This window comes from Theobroma cacao, chromosome 7 (genome assembly GCF_000208745.1).
Source record: "Theobroma cacao cultivar B97-61/B2 chromosome 7, Criollo_cocoa_genome_V2, whole genome shotgun sequence".
Lineage (NCBI taxonomy): Eukaryota > Viridiplantae > Streptophyta > Magnoliopsida > Malvales > Malvaceae > Theobroma > Theobroma cacao.
The window spans coordinates 14,563,295-14,581,094 of NC_030856.1; the positions used below are offsets into that span (position 1 = coordinate 14,563,295).

Sequence of the window (17,800 nt, forward strand, 5' to 3'; positions counted from 1 at the left end):
GTCCACATCAACATACGAAAGAAACACCCAATGCATATTATACATATCATCATATTGTGATAACACATAAACCATTTATATAGCACATTTTCACAAGATAAAAACACTTCACCAAAGGCTTGTTCCCAAGGTATATTTTTAAAGAAAAGATGGATAAAATCTTTCAAATGTTTGTACAATTACATTCACATTCCCAAGATAAATTTTGAAATGCAAGTCTACTCACCGGTATTATTTGAGCCTATAGCAGATCCTAACTCCCCTAATTGTCCAAATGGGATGATGGGGCTTTATTGGAACCTATCATCACATTAGCATGACCAATTTGTCAATTCACATACTTATAAAGTCTAAAGTTTTCTCTTAGCTAACTTCCAATTGTCATTTAAATGGCTATCTATTTTCACTACCCTAATCACTCTAAAATGAGTGGATAACCTCAACTACAAACATTCACAATTCCTTAAAATATCTACCACCACATGCTATCCATAATTTTCGCAGTTAAAATAAATCATACTTATAGGTATATATTTTAGAAAATTTTTAAAATTGACACCCCTCTACTTACCTTGGTAGCTTGAAACTTTGAAATTCTTTCCAATAAATTTTCCAAGCTATTATGGGAGCTTTCTCTCTCTTTCTCTCTCTAAACACCTAGCTAGTGAGAGGAAGTATGAAAGTGGGATTTTTCAAGGGTTTTAAAGTGAGAGAGTGAAAGAGCACAAGGATTTCATGAAAATGTGCACTGAGGCATGAAAATTGGAGCTAGAGAGAGAAAGTTATGGAAGCTTGAAGATGACTCCCATTGAGGATAAGGAAAGGTGGGATCAGAAGAAGAAGAAGAAGATGAAGTGTTGGAAATCTGAGGAAGGTGCTGGAGAATAAAGATATTTATAGTAAAAGCTTATCCAAATTTTCATGAAATTATAATAATGCCCTTAGTAATGCCACTTATCTTCCTCTTGTTCTTGTGAAATCTTTTACTCTTTTGACACTAGGGAAAGGTCCAAAATCCTGTAAAGAAGTCCCTCAAGTAACCCCCAAAAGTACTAGCTTCAAAAACCCCAAAATTTTGTTATTTGTGAAATTTACGGTGAGGGCCGCGACTCTCAATTTCCAGTGTCGCGGTGCTCAAACATTTTGCCAATTTTTGTTCTTTTGGCACAGTCCTTTCACTTCAACAAAGATTTTGACCACATTCCCGCCAGAAATAAGAAAAGTGGTAAACATGAAAGTTGTAGCCCTGCCTCTTAGCTTTCTAATGGTTAAAAATCATGTTATTTGGATTTCTATAGTGGGAGATATAGTTGAGAAACCAAAACATATGCAAACAGGGCTACTGTTCATTATGCACCTTTCTTCACCAATTAAAATTAATTTTGATGCCACTCCTAAAATGACATAAAATAATTATAAGTAATGTAAAACTAACATCATTAGCTTAAATTAAACCTTTAAACATAAGTTCCACCTCGAGTTACGCGTCTATGAAGGTTGAGGTTTCACATTTTCGTTATGGGCCTCCTTTTGCATGGGCATCATGTCAAATAAGCGATTAGAAATTTGAAATTGCACCTTCTATTTAGAATCAATGTGTTGTAACGACCCCTCCTTGGTCGCTACTGGTGTCCGAGACTACTAAAGAATTTTCGTTATGTCCCGAACAAGCCTCTTTTAAAACTTTCGCTAGATTCATTAAATACATATAATCAAATCACGTGCGTAAACGAATATTAATAATTAAATTACTATATACTCCATTCAAAATAATAACAATTCACGTTTATAAGTTAACAATATTTTTTTTTAACATCTAGCAATTTTGTTTCGACACAACCCTATACAGCGGAGTGACTCAGAGCCGGGTTAGGAGATGCCTTTACCTACTCTGTGGTGGTTCGTATGCACCGATAGTTACACATTAGACTGATGTCTATTTGTAAAAAGGAAAAATAAGAGGGGTGTGAGTCTCATAGACTTAGTGATCATCATCGACCCGGTGAGTAGGCTAGGAGGGGAAACAAACATAAAGGTGGAATGTTTATAAACCCAAGAGTAAGCATAGAAAATACATTCTATAAAACTGAGAGATTTTTGTTTTTATACCTTGCAATTCTTAAAAAAAATAATTCTTAAATAAACATGTATGAAAACAGTTGTATTTAGGATACTAGAAAATCTTTCAACCCCGACATGCAGTCAACATTAAATTCAATGGCAAGTGAAAAATAAAAATTCTTAAATATAAAATGGCTGATTTAATTGATCACTAATGAATAGGTAAATTTCACTTGCCATTAAATAAATAAAAATTTTCAAGTATTAATGCCATGCATAGTGAAATAAAAATCTACAAATGACCATCATACTCTAGTAGGTTTAATATAGCCCTTAGGCTTACTCTCTTAGATATCATCACCTACTCATGGGAATTACCCACGCCACCGTATATAAATCGGGGCTTTAGGTCCCATTTTGTCTACTTATGGGATTTGCCCACATCACCATATATAAATTAGGGCTTCAGGTCCCCCTTTGCCTACTCGTGGGATTTGCCCACGCCACCATATATAAATCGAGGCTTCAGGTCCCCCTTTGCCTACTCGTGAGAACTGCCCACCCCACCCAATATGAATCAGGGCTTCAGGTCCCCATTTTACAATCAAATATAAAAAATTATTGCAATTTCAAGCATTTGCAAAGCATAATAGTTTGTATACAATATAATCATAAATCAATGTTGTGCATATTTTATCTCAAAGCATGGTATATTTACCAAATCAGCTTGCTAATTGAAATAGTTAATCTATCATCAAGTTTTATGAATCAATACAAAGGCCACTGGCCTAAACACCATACAAACTTGCAAGGTACAATTTTGAAGTGAAAGCCAATCAAAAGTTTGTTTCCCTACATTTAAAAACATGTAGATATATATACTTATATATATTTTAATGAAAAGCGGATATAACATCCTTGTCACAAGCACAAACAACCTAAAGCTTTCTATCAACTCATGCTGTTCACAATTTCGTCAACTATCAAATGTAACATATATAATATATTATAGGAAAACAATTTTAAAATCTAGCACCCACTCACCTCACAATAGCGGGACGCTACTTCGCTATTGGTTCTTGCGTATATTTGGCTATTCTCTCTTTTTTTTTTCTCCTCTGTCGCTGCTCCTTCTCTCCTTCTTCTTTTTTTTCTTTCTCTTATTTCTTCCCTCTCTTTCTTCTCCTTTGCCGCTGCTCCTTCTCTCATTCTTTTTCTTTTTCTTTCTCTTATTTCTTCTCTTTCTTTTTTCTCCTCTGCCACTACTCTTTCTCTCATTCTTTTTCTTTTTCTTTCTCTTTTTTTTCCCTCTCATTCTTCTCCTCTGTGTCGTGCTCCCTCTTCCTTTCTTCTTCTTTTTCTCTTTCTTTTTCTTCTCTCCTTTCTCTCCTTGTCGTCATACTTCCTCTCTCTTTCTTTTTCTCTTTCTCTTTTTTTTCCCTCTCTTATTTCTCTCTTCGTCGCAGTGCTCCCTCCCTCTTTCTTCTTCTCTTTCTCTTTTTTTTTCCTCTCTCCTTTCTCTCATCGTCACTATGCTCCCTCTCTCTTTTCTCCCCCTCGGGCCCCCCACTCTCTTTCTTCTCTTTCCTCTTTTGTCTTTTTATGAGTGGGGCATCATAGTCTCCCCCACTTAAAACAAATTCATCCTCGAATTACATCAACATAGAGACACTTAATAGTACATTTAACTCTGAAACAAATATGGATATTCTGCTCGCGTTTCCTCTTTTAGTTCCCAAGTCGCCTCTTCTACCGAGTGGTTTTGCCATACTACTTTCACTAAGGCGATGTCTTTAGAGCGAAGGCTTTTTACTTGATAGTCCACTATAGCTACAGGTTGCTCTTGGTACTTCAACCCATCCTTTAACAATATCGTATCATGTTGTATCACATGTGAAGGGTCTTGAACATATTTTCTGAGCATGGATACATGAAACACTAGATTAACCCCTTCAAAATCTAGTGGTAATGCCACTCGATAAGCAACAGCTCGTACACGTTCTAGTATTTCAAACGGGGCCAATATATCAAGGATTGAGTTTGCCTTTCTTACCAAATCTTCGTACTTCTTTACATGGTGACACTTTCAGAAACACATGATCACCTACTTCGAACTCTAGGGGCCTGCGTCTGTTGTCGGCATATGACTTTTGTCTACTTTGAGCAGCCAACATTCGTTCTCGAATTATTTGTACTCCTTCCACTGCTGCTTGTACCATCTACGTCCCCAATAATTTCCTTTCTCCAACTTTCAACCACCCAATGGGTGACCTACACTTCCTCCCATACAGTGCCTCAAATGGCGCCATCTTAGCACTCGCCTAATAACTGTTATTGTATGCAAATTCTGCCAAAGGCAAGTATAAGTTCTAAGAAACTCCAAATCCAACACGATTGCTCTTAACATATCTTCCAATATTTGGATAGTGCGTTCTGACTAACCGTCTGTCTGAGGGTGGTATGCTGTCCTAAAGTTCAGTGGGTCCCTAATTCATCTTGCAACCTCCTCTAAAATCGACTAGTAAATTGTGGTCCCTTTTCGGACACAATGGTCACCGGTACGCCATGGAGTCTAACAATTTCAATAATGTAAATTCGAGCGTTTTGTGCCACCCCAAACATTGTCTTGACTAGGAAAAAATGTGCTAACTTAGTCAACCGATCTACAATTACCCATATGGAATCGTATCCTCCTTTGACTCGGGGCATGCTTATTACGAAATTCATGGTGATATGTTCTCATTTCCATTCAAGTATCGGTAACGGTTGTAATAATCCTGAAGGTATTTGATGCTCTACCTTCACTCGTTGGCAGACCAAACATCTCAAAACATATTCCCCTACATCCTTCTTCAATCCTTGCCACCAATATACGGATCTTAAATCCTGATACATCTTGGTAGCTCCCGGATGTACTGCATAAGCGGCAACATGTACTTCCTCTAAAATTTCTTCTCTTAATCCATCCAAGTTTGGCACATAGATTCGAGATCCGTGTTTCAACAATCCATCAGACCCAAAATAAAACTCAGAAACTTGCTCACCCACACTCTCTAAAATTTTCATTACAAATGTATCTCTAGCTTGGGCATCTCAAATTCGATCTATCAGTATTGGTCAGACCTTAAAATGTGCCAATAGTGCATTTGACCCACTGACCTCAAATTTAACTCCCATATTACCCAGATCCTGTAATTCTTGCACTATCGATATTCTCGCCACTGCAATGTGTGCCATACTGCCCATTGACTTCCGACTCAATGCATCAGCTACGACATTCGCCTTGCTGGGATGGTAGAGTATTGTACAATCATAGTCTTTCAACAATTCCATCCATTTGCGTTGCCTTAAATTTAGATCTCATTGTTGAAATATATACTTCAAACTTTTGTGATCCGTATATATTTCACATGTTTCCCCTTATAAATAATGCCTCAATATTTTTAAGGTAAACACGATCGCTACCATCTCCAGATCGTGTGTAGGATAATTTTGTTCATGCTTCTTAAGTTGTCTGAGGCATAAGCGATGACTTTACCATGCTGCATCAATACACATCCTAATCCAACCCTCAAAGCATCAAAATAAACAGTGTAGCCCTCGGACCCACATGGCAGACTTAATACAGGTGCTAAAGTCAAGCAAGCTTTTAATGTTTGGAAACTATGTTCAAAAGCCTCTAACCATTCAAATTTTACTCCCTTTTGAGTTAACCTTGTTAACGAAGAGGCTATCTTAAAGAAATCTTTCACAAATCATCGATAATACCCAGCCAATCCTAGAAAACTCCTAATTTCCATAACTGTCGTGGGTCTAGCTTAATTCTCAATTGCCTCCACTTTACTAGGATCTACTTGTACTCCATCCTTAGATACAATATGTCTCAGAAAACCAACACTACTCAACCAAAACGCGCACTTAGGAAATTTCGCGTACAGTCTATGCTCCCGTAAGGTTTGTAGCACGATCCTTAAATGTTGTGCGTGCTCTTCCCAACTTCTTGAGTATATTAGAATGTCATCAATAAAGACGACCACAAATCTATCTAGGTATGCTCGAAACACCCTATTCATCAAGTCCATGAAAGCAGCAGGAGCATTCGTTAATCCAAAAGACATCACCAAAAATTCATAATGTCCATACCTCGTACGGAATGCGGTTTTGGGTATGTCTTCTTCCTTGATCCTTAATTGATGATATCCAGACCTTAAATCAATCTTCGAAAAGCATTGAGCCCCTTGCAGCTGATCAAACAAATCATCAATTCTGGGAAGCGAATATTTATTTTTGATCGTGACTTTATTAAGCTACCGGTAATCTATACAGAGCTTGAGACTACCATCTTTCTTCTTTACGAACAGCACTGGTGCTCCCCAAGGTGACACACTCAGGCGAATAAAGCTCTTGTTAATTAAATCTTGCAGTTGTTCCCTTAACTCCTTTAACTCTAACAGTGCCATTCAATATGGAGGCATCGATATTGGTTGCGTTTTTGGAATCAAATTGATACAAAATTCAATTTCCCTTTGGGGAGGAAATCTGGGCAATTCTTCTGGAAACACATCTACAAATTCATTTACTACAGGTGCAGCTTCTAAATTTCCTTCTTCACTCTGTACTTATCTAGTAATTGTAGCCATCACACTATCAACCAAATGGCTACTGTGACCATAATTAACAAATGACGGCTCTCTAGGAAATTTAAACTTCACCAATTTGTGATAACAATCTACATTAACATAGCAAGATGCCAGCCAATCCATTCCCAGTATCACGTCGAATCCCAATGTTGTCATTAACACTAAGTCCACCCAAGTGTCCCTATCTTTAATCTGGACCACACAAGAACGAAACACATACTTCGCAACATATGATTCTTCCAACGGGGTGGTTACTACTAACGATTCATCCATATATTCATAATGCGTGCCTAATTTAGGCATGAAATTTGAAGACACAAAAGAATGGGTGGATCTTGGGTTAAATAAAACTGATGCTTCGTAACCATAAATGAAAAGATTACTTGTTACCACTGCATTCGAGACATAAGCATCTTGTGGTGTCAGAGCGAACACTCTAGCTTGTCCCCCTCTGGAAACACCTTGTTGAGTTGGCCCTATCGATCTACCTCGTGACGAGGAAGCTACCCATTTTCCTTTATCCCTTCTAACATTTCTAGTTGGTGCGGTAGCAAAATCGGGTCATATGGAGCCACGAGCCATCTCCTGGTTATGTCTATGGGTAGGACAATCCCTCTTCACATGACCAATTCCCCCACACTCATAGCAGAACACCGTCATCTGGTTACATGGCCCTGTATGAATTTGACCATAAAAAGTGTAGAAAGGACCCCACTAACCACTCTGTCTAGGATTTGAATTAGTCATCCCATTACTCATAGCCCGTATGTAATTAACCCCACTAAAATCACTGCTATGTGGGGGACTACGAAATTGAAAATTTCTTTTTGATTTGGTGGACTGGAGAATGTTGACCCTCTGAGTAAGTTACCATCCCTTCGACCTTGTTGGCCAGCTATATTAACATCTTTACCCCTACTAGGGTCTTTGTATCTGGAAGATTCTTCACCTCGATTTCTTTTACTTCTCTCTCTCTCCACCCCAACCTCTGTATGTCCCATCTCAATTTTTCTAGCAACATCAACTACTTCAAGATAGGATGTAAATCTCTAAGAGACTAGAATTCTGTATATTGGCCTATGTAACCCTTTAATGAACCTCTTGATCCTCTCCCTTTCAGTCTGAACCAAATATAGGGCATATCTTGACAACTGAGTAAATTGGATGTCATAATCTAACACTGTCATCCTAAGCACCTGCATTAAAGTTTCAAACTCTTGTGCCTTAGTGTCTTTCACGCTTTCAGGTAGAAATCTGTCCATGAAAGCCTATGTTAATTCTTCCCAAGAAAGTGGAGTAGAACTAGGAGGTCTACAACGCTTGAGCGTAGCGAACCATATCTACATTACCTCCGTCAATCTAAAGCCTGTCAACTCAACTGCCCGACAACTAGAACAATCTAATGCAGTACAAATATTATCCATTTCATCTAAAAATACTTGCGAGTCCTCTGTTGATTTAGCACCCAAAAAGGAAGGGGGTTTCAATTTCATAAATTCACCTAGAGTCACCATGACATTTCCCCGATCTATTTCCTCATAAGGTTGATAATCCGAATCTTCAAAACTAGAACCCATTGCTTCATTTGGTTGATACACTCCTTGTCTCCTAAACTCTGCAAACTCCTGGGTTAACTCTCACAATCCAGCCGCTATCTCCTCTAGGGTGGCAGTGGGCACCTTAGGATAATCACTTCCCGTATCCTCAAAACTGGTACCAGCTCTCCTCTCGCTGAAACTTTGACTGCCTTGAGGTCCGACGATTCGACCTCTAGGTCCACCTCTCCCACTGCTCCTAGAGAAAGATGCACACGGTCCCTCCGTAGCATCATTTGGCGTATTAAACCCTCTAATTCCTCTTGAGGCGGCTCGCGTCTTAGGGGACATCTCGGTACCTAGATAACAACAAACACTCTTCAAATAACTATTAAAAATCATTAATAAATGTGGCTTACTAAGATTAGGGAATTCATGTAGCCTTCTATCCAAAATTCATGTTGCAATCATGAACCATGGATAAGACTCTACACTACCCCAACACTCCGCTGATAACACAAGAAATCTTAAGACTTTTCTAAACTTAGGGCTCTGATACCAATATTGTAATGACCCCTTCTTGATCGCTACCGGAGTCTAAGACTTCTAAAGAATTTTTACTACGTCCCGAACAAGCCTCTTTTAAAACTTTCGCTAGATTCATTAAATACATATAATCAAATCACGTGCGTAAGCGAATAATAATAATTAAATTACTATCTACTCCATTCAAAATAATAACAATTCATGTTTATAAGTTAACAACATTTTTTTTCAACATCTAGCAATTTTGTTCCGACACAACCCCATACAGTGGAGTGACTCAGAGCGGGGTTAAGAGATGCCTTTACCTACTCTGCGGTGGTACATATGCACCGATAATTACACATTAGACTGAGTCTCATAGAATCAGTAATCATCATCGACCCCGTGAGCAGGCGAGGAAGGGAAACAAACATAAAGGTGGAATGTTTATAAACCCAAGAGTAAGCATAGAAAATACATTCCATAAAACTGAGAGATTTTTGTTTTTATACCTTACAATTCTTAAAAATAATAATTTCCAAATAAACATGTATGAAAACAGTTGTATTTAGGATACTAGAAAATCTTTCAACCACGACATCCAGTCGACATTAAATTCAATGGCAAGTGAAAAATAAAAATTCTTAAATATAAAAAGGCTGATTTAATTGATCACTAATGAATAGGTAAATTTCACTTGCCATTAAATAAATAAAAATTTTCAAGTATTAATGCCATGCATAGTGAAATAAAAATCTATAAATGAGCATCATACTCTGGTAGGTTTAATATAGCTCTTAGGCTTACTCTCTCAAATATCACCACATACTCGTGGGAACTACCCACGCCACCATATATAAATTAGGCTTCCGGTCTCCCTTTTTGCCTACTCGTGGGATCTACCCATGCCACCATATATCAATCGAGGCTTCAGGTCCCCCTTTGCCTACTCGTGGGATCTGCCCATGCCACCATATATAAATTGGGGATTCAGGTCCCCTTTTGCCTACTCGTAGGAACTGCCCACGCCACCCAATATGAATCAGGGCTTCAGGTCCCCCTTTTACAATCAAATATAAAAAATTATTGCAATTTCAAGCATTTACAAAGCATAATAGTTTGTAAACAATATAATCATAAATCAATATTATGCATATTTTATCTCAAAGCATGATATATTTACCAAATCAGCTTGCTAATTGAAAAATATAATCTATCATCAAGTTTTATGAATCAATACAAAGGCCACTGGCCTAAACACCACACAAACTTCCAAGGTATGATTTTGAAGTGAAAGCCAGTCAAAAGTTTGTTTCCCCATATTTAAAAACATGTAGATATATATACTTATATATATTTTAATGAAAAGCGGATATAAAATCCTTGTTACAAGCACAAACAACCTAAAGCTTTCTACCAACTCATGCTGTTCACAATTTCGTCAACTATCAAATGTAACATATATAATATATTATAGAAAAATAATTTTAAAATCTAGCACCGACTCACCTCACAATAGCGAGACGCTACTTCGCTATTGGTTCTTGCGTATATTTGGCAATTCTCTCTCTTTTTTTCTCCTCTGCCGCTACTTTTTCTCTCCTTCTCTTCTTTTTCTTTCTTCCCTCTCCTTTTTCTCCTTTGTCGTTGCTCCTTCTCTCCTTCTTCTTTTTTTTCTTTCTCTTCTTTCTTCCCTCTCTTTCTTCTCTTCTACCGCTGTGCTCCCTTTCCATTTCTTCTTCTTTTCTCTTTCTTTTTCCTCTCTCTTTTCTCTCCTCGTCGTTTTGCTCCCTCTCTCTTTCTTTTTCTCTTTCTCTTTCTTTTTTCTCTATCCTTTCTCTCCTCGTCACTGTGCTCACTCTCTATTTCTTCTTCTCTTTCTTTTTCTTTTTCCTCTCTCTTTTCTCTCCACATCGTCGTGCTCACTCTCTCTTACTTATTCTCTTTCTCTTTCTTTTTCCTTTCTCCTTTCTCTCCTCATCGTCGTGCTCCCTCTCTCTTTTCTCCCCCTCAAGCCCCCTACTCTCTTCCTTCTCTTTCCTCTTTTGTCTTTTTATGAGTGGGGCATCACATGTGCTTTCGTGCAAACTCTGGGGGTTATCATTAGATGTGGGGCGCATGGTATAGGGAAGTCAAAACTGACACATTTTATCATTAGGCTTTTGGAAAAGGAAGTTATTTAGTGGCGTGAAGAAAACTGTGGAAGTGTTCTAGTCCAGCTTGATGGACATGGGGAGTTCAGCATTTTAGATTCGAGTAGTGACACCGAGTAAATTAATTAATGTAATATCAGCCACAGGTTTTCCTTATCAGCCTATGTTTGTGTAAGAATTACTAAGATATGATATAACAAGTTAATGTAGTATTGTAACAACAGGTATCAGATGTTCATATGTATATTTAAAGCTTTTGTATGTTGGTGAAGGCTTCTTGAAGATTAAGCTTCCTTGTTCCTATAGGTTGAGTTTAGCTAAATCATGTATCTGAAGCAATTCTTGGCAATGACAAAGACAAAAAAAATAATAAAAAAAGCAATTTGTAAACTTCATATATATATTTATGTAAAAAATTATCAGCAGTAATCTTGACTAGCATTATGAGGAATAATTCATATCACCTAAATAATTCGTATGCTATTTTTCATATCACCTAAATAATTTATAAGCTTTTTTTTTATTTGGCTAATTAATTCATATCACCTAAAACTTTTGAAACATAAACATATATGCTCCTTGAATTATTTGAGCTGGTAAAAAAAATTGCCATGATTATTGTTTAAATGTTTCACAACTTCATGGATGGGGTTTTTCCCAAATAGGTGTTATGTACTTTTATGCTTGGATGTAAATAGTAGTGCTTAATAGGGCATTTGTTTTTCTCTCCTTTCTAGACATAGGTGTTTACCCAAGTCCTTTACTAATCTATGCTTTCGAATCAATTTGTATCACTTTGACACTTAAAAAAATTCAACATTTGATAGAAAGAAAAATTTTACCCTTAATTATGTGAAAAATTTTACCCTTAATTATGTGTTGTCCTTATTGAACTAGAATTTCCAAAAATTAACTTTTTTTTTTTAGAGAAATATGAATTATCTTTGTTTTAGTAGTATATAAATTCGATAGGATGTGGACAAAAATGAAACTTGCAACGAATTAGATATTTATGTTGGTAAATCATTGGCATTTGGAATCGATAATTTAATAAATTCTTTTGAGATAATATTCTTTAAATATTATTATAATTAGTTATGCAAGCTACGAGTTTATAAATGTGTCGATATGCAATTGATGAAAGAGCTTTAAAGTTTGGTAAGTTTAAAGATTTTCATTAATTAATACTTTAAAAATAAATATAAATAGAATAAAGAATTAATTGGACCAAAGCAACTAGGGCGGACAGCTTCAATCATGATACTTGGCAGATCGACCGCCATAAAACAACCCATTTTACAACACTATAAATAAAAAGATTATTTCTCTTCAACCCAAGTAAAGTTTTGTTGTTGTTGTTTTATTTCATAGTTCCATGTCAAATCAAGATGCTTTATTTTTCTTTGGTTTACTTCATTCCAAACCGACAAAAATTTCGTAACCATTTTTAGAAATTTTGTCGATGCATTGCTGACGTTTCGAAATAGCCGTTTTAGACAAAAATTCCATCTAGATTTTTCGTAGGTAATTCTATCGGTACCCTCTGTACCGAAAAATATTGTGCATCGGTAAACTTGGAGCTAATTGCTTTTATTGCATGACAAATAATCACCGATCAAGTGCCAACAAAATAGCTTTTGTCAGTGATCTATTATAGAATTGCATAAATGTTGTCAATCAAAAATTCATCGACAATTGATCGGAATTTAGCGACAGAGTATTACCGACAAAAACATTTGTGCTGGTTAAGACAACTGCTTTGACTGCAATCACAACATGCAATACAATGATCACAACAATAATGAGACAACAAACCAGAATGCAATGACTAAAAACATTGCGAAAATCGATCAGCCTATGTTTGTTTAAGAATTACTAAGATGTAATATCACAAGTTAATGTAGTATTGCAACAACAGGTATCATATGTTTACATGTATATTTAAAAGTTCTATATGTTGGTGAAGGCTTCTTGAAGATTAAGCTTCCCTGTTCTTATATGGTGAGCTTAGCTAAATCATGTATTTGACAAAGACACCCGAAAGATTGTACATTCCATAAAAAAAAATTATTAGCAATAATTTTATATACATATATATAAAAGATTATTAGCAATAATCTTGATTAGCCTTATGAGGAATAATTCATGTCACCTAGCCTTGTGGATGGGGTAGTATATAAATTCGATAGGATGTGGACAGAGATGAAACCTGCAACGAATTAGATGTTTCTGTTGATAAATCATTGACATTTGGAATCACTAATTAACTTAATAAATTCTTTTTGGATAATATTCTTTAAATATTATTATATTTAGTTATGCAAGCCATGAGTTTATAAATGTGTCAATATCCAATTGATGAAAGAGCTTTAAAGTTTGGTAGGTTTAAATATATCGTTAATACTTTAAAAATAAACATAAATACAATAAAGAATTAAATGGACCAAAGCAAGTAGGCCGACAGCTGCTGTGCCCTCTTTTTCCGAGGCCTAATGTAATCATGATATTTTGCAGATCCACCGCCGTAAACACCCCATTTCACAACACTATAAATAGATTATTTCCCTAATATATTAATTTCTCTTCAACGGCAACTAACTACTTTTTTCGTTCTTTCGATTTTCCTTTGCTCATCGCAGCAATAAAAATGATCTCATTTTAAAGAAAAGTTTTCTCCTTTTCTTGTTATAATGCAAGTAAAGTTTTGCTGTTCTTGTTTTATTTCAGAGTTCCATGTCAAATCAAGACGTTTTATTGTTCTTTTCTTTGGTTTACTTGCTACATTCTTAACTTGATAGTGTTTTATTTCTTTTTTTCAATCAATTTTCTTCTAGAAATTATCTTTTGATCATCTCTCTTTATGATCAGTCAAGAGTTTCTGGGTTTTTCTTCATAATACCAAATGTTTCTTGGTTTCTAGAAATGGCTACAAACCTTTTACATAGTCTTTAGTATTTGCTGCAATCTTAAATTTGTTTTATAGCATGTCATTATATTCAAAAGTTCCTTTAACGTGATTTTGATTATTTGTCACCCATTTTATAGAACTTTTAAATTATTTTGATTCTTGTTTTACTTAATTTAATTTTTTATTTCTTTTTTTCAATCAACTTTCTTTTAGAAATGATCTTTTGGTAATTTCTCTTAATTTGCTTTTCCAATCAATCTATGCTTATGTAATTTGCATTCCACCGACACTTGCATTGTTAACTATTTTCCAAGCAATTTTCTTCTAATTTTGTGGTTACGATCAGTCAAGATTTTCGTGACAATGCCATATGTTTCTTGGTCAGTTCATGAGTCTGTGCCTTTTTTTTCCCCAATTTTTTTATTTTAAAAATTAGTTGCTGATGCTTAGGGGTTTTGTAGTCTGCGTAGCTTTCAAATCCAAGCATAATTTGCATTCCATGGTTAACGTCGCAAATTAACTGTTTTATTGGCAAGTTTGGTATTGCTTTATCTTGGAAATATATTAATAAATATTATTTGAAGCTGTAATCTTTTTTTCTTTAATTTATTTGCTTCAGTCTTTACTTGAAATCCCTATTTATTCTATCTTCTAGAAACAATCTTTTGGAAAGATACAGCATTGGAAGTTTCTTAACTCTGCTCAAATTTTCCTTAGCTTTCTCTGCAAATGGTAACTAAACTCTTTTTCTTCTTCCAATTTTCCTCTCTTTTCTTCCAATTATAATCTCACTCAATTTTTATTTTTTACTTCTTGTTTTATTTCGGCTGCTGTGGATTTTAGAGTTCCATTTAATTTAATTTTTTATCTCTTTTTCAATCAACTTTCTTGTATAAATTATCTGTTGGTAATTTTGTTTATGATGGGTCAAGATATTTCAAAGGATGTGTAAGATGTCAGTCCTAGTATTTACTCATGGAAGGGGGCTGAGTCCTGATCTATCTTCGTCATCCCCCACCTTTGCCATGACAGGTCACCCCAACTTAATAAAAATATTCAATTTTTTGGTGTTATGAGGGGAGTTCGCACGAGGGTTGCCCGGGTTCTCCCCTCTGCTGTGCTCTGGTGTCTCGTGGTTTTTCTCTTTCTCCCATTTTGCTTTCCATTATTTACTCGACCTCTCATACTCTTGCACCATATCAACATCGGAATAAGCTCATGATGTTCAAGCCATTCTTCTCTACTATAGCAAATACCAAGCCCAACCTATTTTCAACCAAAATTCAATCCTACGTTATGACTTGATCCTTCATGTTGGGGGGTACGTACGTAGGTAGCTTATTGCCAAATTCAGTCAATCCAAAGCGCAAAAAGTCTCTTTGATTAAAGATAATTCAAATCTTTGCCATTTTTAAATTGTCAAGTTGACGTCGATAATTGAAGAAGTTCAAACTATCAATTGCAAGAGAAGGAAAAAAGACTTATTGCTTGAGTCTACTTCTCACACTCGGCTCAATCAATGGCATATTCTTGAAGCGTTCCAATGCATGAATATTAGTTCTTCCTCAGTAAAAGCTTAAACTGCCAATAAAAAAGAAACCGTTAAACGGCTTAGGCAAAAATTAGGTCCCGTAAAAAAAGAAAGAATATTAAGTTGAGAATCCTTAAAATGACAATTTAGGAAAAAGTTAGAATGAAAAAAAAAAAAAACACAAGAACTACGTTACGACTTGATCCTTTATATTAGAGGGTACGTAGGTAGCTTGGTCTCAAAGCCAAGTTCAGTCAACCCAAAAAACAAAAAGTCTCTTTGATTATAGATAATTCAAACCTTTGCCATTTTGAAATTGCCTAGTTGACGACGATAATTGAAGAAGTTTACACTATCAATTGCAAGTGAAGTAAAGAAGACTTACTGCTTAAGTCCACTCCTCACACTCAGCCCAATCAGTGGCAAATTCTTGAAGCGTTCCAATGCATGAATATTAGTTCCTCCTCGGTAAAAGCTTAAACTGCCAATAAAAAAGAACCGGTTAAACCAAACATCCTTAATAGGACAGGTTAGGCAAAAATTAGGTCCTACAAAGAAAGAAAGAATATTAAGTTGAGAATCCTTAAAATGACAATTTAGGAAAAAGTTAGAATGAAAAAAAAAAAAAAACACAAGAACTATGTTACGAGTTGATCCTTCATATTAGAAGGTACGTACGCAACTTGGTCTCATTACCAAGTTCAGTCAACCCAAAAAACAAAAAATGTCTTTGATTAAAGATAATTCAAATCTTTTCCATTTTGAAATTGCCAAGTTGGCGTAGATATTTTAAGATGTTCATACTATCAATTGCTAGTGAAGTAAAGAAGACTTATTGCTTGAGTCTACTCCTTGGAATCGCCCAATCAATTACAAATTCTTGAAGCGTTACAATGCATGAATATCAGTTTCTCCTCAGTAAAAGCTTAAACTGCCAATAAAAAAGAGCTTCTTCAACCAAAAATCCTTAATAGGACGACTTAGGCAAAATTAGGTTCCACAAGTAAAGAATGACTATTAAGNAATGCATGAATATCAGTTTCTCCTCAGTAAAAGCTTAAACTGCCAATAAAAAAGAGCTTCTTCAACCAAAAATCCTTAATAGGATGACTTAGGCAAAATTAGGTCCCGGAAAAAAAGAATGACTATTAAGTTGAAAATCCTTAAAAAGACGACTTAGGCAAAAGTTAGAATGTAAAAAAAAAAAAAAAACAAGAAACTACGTTACGACTGGATCCTTCATATGAGAAGGTACGTAGGTAGCTTGGTCTCAAAGCCAAGTTCAGTCAACCCAAAAAACAAAAAATGTCTTTGATTAAAGATAATTCAAATCTTTGCCAGTTTGAAATTGCCAAGTTAACGTTGATAATTGAAGAAGTTCATACTAACAATTGCTAGTGAATTAAAAAAGACTAATTGCTTGAGTCTACTCTTCACAATCAGCCCAATCAATTGAAATTCTTGAAGCGTTACAATACATGAATATTAGTTCCTCCTCGATAAAAGCTTAAACTCTCAATAAAAAAGAGCCCATTCAACCAAAAATCCTTAATAGGACGACTTAGGCAAAATTAGGTTCCACAAGTAAAGAATGACTATTAAGTTCAAAATCCTTAGAAAGACGACTTAGGCAAAAGTTTGAATGGAAAAAAAAAAGAACTACGTTATGACTTGATCCTTCATATTAGAAGGTACGTAGGCAACTTGGTCTCATTGCCAAGTTTAATCATGTCAAGCTCAGCTCTATAATATACTTACCATGTCATTCATATACTTGATAGCATGTCTACATCCTAGTATGTAGATGCCTCAGAAAATCGTTAAAAATCGGTATTGTACCTAGTAGTACAATTAAGTTGATTAAAGCCTCGAGCTAGTCCAAATAGAGATTTTAAGATGTATTTGAGAGTTATTAAACCTTAAAATGTCTTAATATGGTGATTTGGAGTTCGAGGATTAATTTGGAGTCAAATTAGGAATTTTCATAACATAGGGGTAAAATGGTCATTTTGCCACCCGACGGCAAAATTGGAATGTTGGATGAAATTTTTGACCAAGTTTGATTATTTGGAGCATAATTTGAAATTGTGAAGTGAAAATTTTCAATTTCGACATTTTTCGAGTATAAGGGCAAAATGGTCATTTCACGTGTCTATGAGGACGTAATTGAAATTTTACACCATCATGACACTTGTCAAGCCCATGAATTTCACCTATTATCATTTTATATTTTGGATAATTATGGGATTGTATGTGGTGGAAAAGGAATGCTTAATGGTTAAGTTTACTAATGAACCAATCACATGGTGACACATGTCAAGTTTTAATATTTTTATAATTTTCTTTATAAACCAGCACAAACCTTTCCCAATTCACTCTCTCTTGGCCGGCCAAAGCAAAGAACAAAGAGAAAAGAATAGAAACAAACCCTAGAGAGGAAAATTCAA

At 35.5% G+C, this 17,800-nt stretch overlaps 1 protein-coding gene across 1 annotated transcript; it reads right to left on the minus strand.

The window, feature by feature from the left end:
* LOC108662805 lies at window positions 3,746-4,280 on the minus strand. The gene is made up of 2 exons (XM_018124391.1): window positions 4,115-4,280; window positions 3,746-4,062 (listed from the first exon to the last, which is right to left on the minus strand). Exons 1-2 carry the CDS (start codon window positions 4,278-4,280, stop codon window positions 3,746-3,748), a joined length of 483 nt encoding a protein of 160 aa, XP_017979880.1.

What these genes read in the sequence shown, in the direction of transcription:
- LOC108662805 (XM_018124391.1), bottom strand. Translation starts at nt 4,280, where the DNA reads ATGGTACAAGCAGCAGTGGAAGGAGTACAAATAATTCGAGAACGAATG. An exon ending in TAAAGAAGTACGAAGATTTG is followed by an intron (nt 4,063 to 4,114) that starts GTAAGAAAGGCA and finishes TTGAAATACTAG; the next exon opens with AACGTGTACGAGCTGTTGCT.